Consider the following 6,916-nt stretch of genomic DNA (forward strand, 5'->3'; position numbering starts at 1 on the left):
CTCCGCGGCCGCTCTAGGAACCAGGGAGGCCGCGGTCTCCGCTCCTCCGCGGCCGAAGGTTGCACACGGTGATGTCTGCAGGATCCCAGCGCCCCGGACGCCCGCCCCCGACGCCCGGGCGCCAGTGCGGACCCCGGAGCCTGCGACCTCGGCCTGAGAGCCCTCTCGCGTCTTCGGGATGCCCTGGAGCCCTCTCTGCTTCCGGAGAGGAAGGATCCAACGCACCCGTGGGAATGGAACACCCAGCAGGCCGGCGTGGGTGAAGGGTGTCCCCCAGGCCTCCCCGAGGTACCCCTCGACCAGGGAGCCAGCTCCGACGGGGCTGGTCCCAGAACTCCTGCCTCCCCAGGAAACCCTCATTCCCACCCCTGGGGCACACAAAACCAGCACCCAGGCCTCCATGGAGATTCCAAAGAATGGACTTGGACAGTCTAGGGGCCTAGGCAAAGTCTCATCACAGGGGCAGAACCACTACAAAGAGCTTCCATTAAGACACAGTCGAGAAGAAATGTGGGGTCAGGTCTGCTAAAGTACTCTCCATTAAAACAAAGCCGTGGAACCACTGAGGCATGACTGCCCTTGAGACCCCAGGATTGTGGAGCTACCAACATGCAGCACCAGCCAGAGAACCGCAGACAGAAGACTCTCACCAGCAAGAGCTAAAGCGTGGATGGAAGTCAGGAAGGCCAGGGCAAGGCTGCCCAAGCCCCTCTCCACATCCAAGATAAAATGGAATCTCAAGATTGAATGGTCTCTTGGGGCTACTGCTACTCCTTCCTTCTTGTGGGATGGACATTTCTGGTCTGTACCTGTTCAGCCATTGTATTTTGGGAGGATGTAAGTTGTCTAAACTTCACAGGCTCAGCTGGAAGGTGTTTATTGAGCTCAACTGATACCCTGAATATGAGTTGGTGTTGGAAAGACCTGAGACTCTTGGGACCATTGGGATGATTTTGTGTGGGAGTACATGCATTTTGGAGGCTGGGGCAGAATGCTATGACTCAGATATGCCCCCCCACCCCATTAATGTGTTGCTGAGTCACTATAACAGGATTATGAAGGGAAAAACTTGACCCAATTATTGTGTTGGAGGGTGGGACCTCTGGGGTAAATTAGTGATTGCAGTTAGGGCAAGAACCCCATGACTGAGCCCTGGTGAGTTTATAAGGAAGGGAAATGAGGTACTCAGAGGCCCACAAGGAGACAGATCATCCTGTACTCGTCTCAAGGTTTTGTCTTCTGTCATTTTGTGATGCCTTTGACTTTGCAGCCACCAGAATCATGAGTCAGATAAATCTCTATTTTTATAAATTACCCAGTCTCAGATATTCCTTTCGGAAATAAAAGAACAGATTAAGACAAATGGCAAACTTCCAGTTCTACCCTGTGTTCAGTACTTTTTAAAGGACCCTATAAACATTCTAATTTTGTCTTGAGATATCCTTCCCAGAAATACATTTTTTTCTTGAGCCTCGACTGTCTTCTCTTTTCCATTGCCTGAGCTATAAATCAAGTTTATGAAACTCCTCTCCAGGTAAATATCTGACCTTGCTCTTTGAACTTCCTCCTCTGCCTTTGCCACACTGTTGCTTATTATTCTGGCAAGAGGACATTTCATGATGGGAAGAGAAGGGGTAGAAACCAGAGGCAAAGGTCTCCAGGCACTGGGGCTCTATTGCCCAGTTGTTTAAGAAGAGAAAAGCTGTTTAAACTCATGATGCATGTATGGCTGTAGAAACAAAATCACATGAGAAACATTTCTGGTTTCTTATATCTTCAGGGGATGAAAGACGGTCCATTAGATAATTAACTGTAGAACTCTCATCTTAAAACCAAGACAGCAGTGGTAGGCAGATAGTTAAGTTGATAAGGAAAAGATCTCAGTTTGTCTCTATTATCTCGCTATAAACCTTACTGGTGTGAACATCAATCATCCAGGAATGGCTATAGCTGGAATTTTCAATCATTACTACCTTACCCATGAAAGTCAAGTCTTCCTTTCTCTTTTTTTTTTTTTTTTTTTTTTTTTTTGAATCTGGCTTAATCCAGGGATAGATAAATGTCAGGAGTTTCTAAGAAGAATAAAGGGCTAGTTAATCTTGAGGTAATCCTCTCTAATTCTATTTCTCTAAGCAAAGTTTTCCTAAGGATTGAACCACAGTGAGTTCACATCCTTGGGAAAAGATTGTTAAAGATTGTTAGCTGCAGCTGGTGAGCTGGTGAGCTGGCCAAGCATGGGTCAGAAATGATATTCATTCATGCAAACAGAAATATGTTTAAGGTGGAATAAAAGGTAAGCTAGCTGGCTTGTACTTTGAGGGTAGAAATTAATCTCTGAGTTTAACTACAGAAATCCAATTAAAGTAGCTGCCCCAAAAAATTAAATTTTTTTTTTTTTTTTTTTTTTTTTTTTTTTTTTTGAGAGATTTTCACTATAGGGCGTGTGCGCTCGCCAGGCAGACAGAGAGAGACATAGAGACAGAAAGCGAGAAATCACCCCCCGGGGGGGGATGGTCACGCCACAATCCCTTCTCCTCCATTCTCCTCTCGGGATCTTGGGCACGCACGCACGCACACGTGCCCGGCGTGAGTTTTAAGCCACCGGGTCCAGGACGTGAACCGCGGTCGACTACATGGGAGTCCAGCGACATAGCCATTACGCTAACTGCTGGTTCCCAGTCAAGTCTTCCTTGCAGTAAATTCTTTTTCTAATTTTGCCAAAGGGTGCCTATACTTGCTGGAGAGCCAGAGCGAGGGTGAGAGAGAACATCCCCTGGGGGATGGCCACACCACCATTCTCCATTCTCCCTTCCCTTCTGAGGATTTTGGGTATGCATGCACATGTACAAAGTGTTTTTCAGGCACCAAGTCTAGGACTCAAACTGTGAAGTTGGCTATGTGGAATCTAGCTGCCTTAACCAAGCCACCAACTGGCCCTCTTGCTTAAGATTTCACTGCAAAATTTATTTAGGAAGCAGGAGGCAGTCAGCTAGTTCAAAACCAACATCAGTGTACAGGGCAAAGTCCCTATCAGTGGGATTTGACTGCCCAACCCAACATTTGATAAACACTCAACATCACAAATTCATTAGTTCTTTAAAACTGAAATACCAGTAGTAAGACTTCCAGTGGTGGACATGGAAGATATCAACAAGGCTTTTGTATGTCATATTCTATACTGACATGCCATTTCCATCTTTAGGATCTTGAAGTCCAGTGGATGTGAGGGTCTTGGGGAGAGAGACTGTGCCCGTGTTAATGATGGGTCAATTTCAGAGTTGAGTTTTAAAATTATTTAAGAACTACTACACCCAAACCATTGCCTATATGCCAAAAGAAATAGATACCATATCTGACTTCAATAGCTTACAAGTTGGTTTATAAGCATACACACACATAGTAAGTTGAGAACCTACAAGGCAATTTAACGTGGTACATAATTGTAGTACCACCTAATCAAAGCACTGAGATTAAATCAACAGAAGTGTAGAGAGAATCAAGAAAAAAGAGAGCCTTTCAGAGATGAGAGCGATCTTGAAAGTCATGAGTGACACAGATTAGCAAACAGGAAGAAAAGGTTTCCTAGATAGAGAACACAAAAAATGGCAGGCCACAGATTAGCATAGGTTTGGAAAGTACACATGGAGGACACAGCAACGAAGGAGGAAAGTTTTCTTGAATGACTTAAAAATGGCTTTAACGGGACCAGCAAGTGACGTGGTGGTTAAGGGTGCTGGACTCCCATATGGCTGACCACAGTTCAAACCCCAGACCTGGCTTGATTTCTCACTTTCCCCCCTCTCTCTTTCTCTCTCTGTCCCTCTCTGGTCAAATTAAAAATAAATAACATAACATAAAGTTAAATAAAATAATTCTTTAAAAAATGGTTTTAACTAGCAGCTACTATAGAAGAGTTATACAATTTCCACTTTATGGAAGTGTTGAAATAGAGGGGCTACGACAGAACAAAAAAGATGTATAATCACTGCTCTTGAGAAGCATTCAATCTGATTATGGGATGCATACAGATAAGATTTCCGAGAGATTTTTGTTATATAAGGCACATGGGCTCGGTGGATAGACAGGAGACAGAGAGAAAGTGAGAATCATCCCCCTAGTGGGGATGACCATGCCACAATCCCTTTTCCTCCATTCTTCTCTTGGAACTTTGGGCACACGCACACACATGCCCAGCACAAACAACTGGGTCTAGGACTCAAACCGCAGTTGACCATATGGGAGTCCAGTGCCTTAACCACTATGTCACCTGCTGGTCCCACCAGTAAGGGTTTTTTTGTTTTTTGTTTTTGTTTTTTCTTTTTCTCTTTCTTTCTGTCTTTCTTTCTTTCTTTCTTTCTTTCTTTCTTTCTTTCTTTCTTTCTTTCTTTCTTTCTTTCTTTCTTTCTTTTTGAGAGGTTTTTGCTATAGGGCGTAGGCACTCCAGAAAGACACAGAGAGATGCCATCTGCTGGTCTCTACCACAAGTAAGAATTTAAAACATTAAAGAAAAATGGGAGGAACCAGCAGTTAGCATAATGGCTATGTCGCTGGGCTCCCACGTAGTCGACCGCAGTTCACGTCCCGGACCCGGTGGCTTAAAACTCACGCCGGGCGCGTGTGCGTGCATGCCCAAGATCCCGAGAGGAGAATGGAGGAGAAGGGATTGCGGCGTGACCATCCCCCCTGGGGGGTGATTTCTCGCTTTCTGTCTCTATGTCTCTCTCTGTCTGTCTGGTGAGCGCACGCGCCCTACAGTGAAAATCTCTCCAAAAAGAAAGAAAAATGGGGACCAGCAGATGGCATAGAGGTTAAGGCACTGGACACTCCCACATGGTTGACCACGGTTTGAGTCCTGGACCTGGTGGCTTGCTTTCTCACTTTCCCAATCTCTCTCTCTCTCTGCATGTCTCTCTCTGGTCAAATTAAAATAAATGAACAAATAAAATTAAATTAATAATTAAAAAAAACAACCTTTAAGTAAATGGAATGTATAGGACATGCTTTCCCCACGGTAGGAGTGCTGCACTGTCACTCCCACTCTCCCACTTTTGTTGCCCACAGAAAGCAGGTGGGAAATGAACCACTTTAATTAGCGGAAACAAGAGGAGATCAGGATAAGCAACCTTGTTAAAGAGAAAGCTTAACTCAAAGTTCCTTTCTTTCTGTCTCAGAGATGCACACCTTAAAAAACAGACTGAACCAGACTTGAGGGCCTCTCTGCAGCGTGAGTTCTCTGGTGGTGATTAAAAGTGGAGCGCTGACTAAAGGCTTTCCCACACTGATGACATTCATAGGGTTTCTCTCCGGTGTGAACTCTCTGGTGCACAATAAGCTGTGAGCTGTCACTGAAGGCTTTCCCACAATCGTTGCATTTATAGGGTTTTTCTCCAGTATGGGTTCTCTGGTGTACCATGAGGCTGGAGCTGTAACTGAAGACCTTCCCACACTCGTTACACTCATAGGGTTTCTCGCCAGTGTGGATTCTCTGGTGTATAATGAGGTGTGAGTTCTGATTGAAGGATTTTCCACACTCATTGCATTTATAGGGCTTCTCACCTGTGTGAAGCCTCTGGTGCCGAATAAGACATTTGCTCAGGCTGAACGCCTTACCGCACTCACTACATTCAAACGGTTTCTCTCCAGTATGAATTCGCTCATGGTCAACAAGCTGAGAGTTCTGATTGAAAGCCTTCCCACACTCACTACACTTGTATGGTTTTTCCCCCGTATGGAGGCTCTGATGTCGTATCAGACACTTACTCCGACTGAAGGCCTTGCCACATTCATGACACTCATAAGGCTTCTCCCCGGTGTGCATTCTCTGATGGTCAGCACGGTTTCTATTGGAGCAGAAAGCTTTCCCACACTCACTGCACTTGTAAGGCTTCTCACCAGTGTGGAGGACCTGATGTCGGACAAGACTTTTACTCCGAATGAATGCCTCTCCACACTCCTTGCACTCATACGATCTCTCCCCAGCATGGGTTCTCTGGTGGTCGGTAAGTTGGGAACTCTGAGTGAACGCTTTTGCACATTCCCTACATTTATATGGTTTCTCCCCATTATGGAGAAGCTGGTGTTGAATGAGGTGAGAGCTGTGCCGATAGGTCTTCCCGCACATGCTACATGCATAGGGTTTCTCCCCAGTGTGGGTTCTGCGATGAACGATTAGCTGAGAGGTCTGCCGGAAGGACTTACCACACTCGTTACACTCAAAAGGCTTCTCTCCAGTGTGGATTCTCTGGTGGCCAATGAGGTGGGAACTCCGATGAAAAACCTTGCCACATTCATCACACTCATAGATCTTCTGTCCCTTCAGGACTCCTTGATGTTCATCAGGACTGGAGGACAGATTTAGATGCTCCTCTGCCTCCTCAGGTCCCTCACATCTGTCGTTGGTGGATTTTTTCTTATCCTCATTGGTCCTTTCTAAGAAATCACTTTCCAGTCTGCTCCCATCTTTATCTGAGGTTTGCCCGTCTAGCTCCTCAAAAGTATCTTCACAGGCATCTCCAGCCTCTGGTCCCCCAGGGGCCACCCCAGAGAGTCCCCCTTGTGTCCTTTCAGATGACCTCAATCCTCTGGAAATTTCCTGCTCGGGAGTCAACTCTGAAGACTCCATCCTGTTATCCCCTGTTGCCGAAATAAAGAAGAAATGTTTTACTCACTCGCTGTCCTTTGAGGAAACCGTCAGCAGAGCCTGGGTATCTGAAAAGGTCCCGTACCGGCTAAGGGATGGGGCGGCGCGCTGAGAACAGAGAATGGGAGGAAGCTCATTTTTCCCTTCAGTGACAGAAAGATGAAGGGGGAGATGGTCAGTCGAGGGGGGTGGACAGAGACCAGATGGATGAGTGACGAGCCAGCACAGCCAAGGTGTAAGGGCGCCAGGCCTGCAAGGGACCAGACTGGGAAGCAC

The 6,916-nt window shown here is 46.2% G+C and overlaps 1 protein-coding gene across 1 annotated transcript; it reads right to left on the minus strand.

Annotated features, from left to right (window-relative positions):
• Positions 1-5,182: 5,182 nt before the first annotated feature.
• On the minus strand, positions 5,183-6,916 carry LOC102472735 (zinc finger protein with KRAB and SCAN domains 7). The gene is made up of 2 exons (XM_014584679.2): positions 6,726-6,916; positions 5,183-6,633 (listed from the first exon to the last, which is right to left on the minus strand). The coding sequence occupies exons 1-2, from the start codon at positions 6,775-6,777 to the stop codon at positions 5,183-5,185; spliced, it is 1,503 nt and encodes a 500-aa protein (XP_014440165.1). The 5' UTR covers positions 6,778-6,916.

Source organism: Tupaia chinensis, unplaced genomic scaffold (genome assembly GCF_000334495.1).
Source record: "Tupaia chinensis unplaced genomic scaffold, TupChi_1.0 Scaffold147500_1, whole genome shotgun sequence".
Taxonomy (NCBI): Eukaryota; Metazoa; Chordata; class Mammalia; order Scandentia; family Tupaiidae; genus Tupaia; species Tupaia belangeri.

Excerpts from the sequence above, each read along its gene's own strand:
- LOC102472735 (XM_014584679.2), bottom strand. The coding sequence starts at position 6,777 with ATGAGCTTCCTCCCATTCTCTGTTCTCAGCGCGCCGCCCCATCCCTTA. Across the intron at positions 6,634-6,725 it reads GCCGCCCCATCCCTTAGCCG|GGGATAACAGGATGGAGTCT; the intron begins GTACGGGACCTT and ends TTTCGGCAACAG.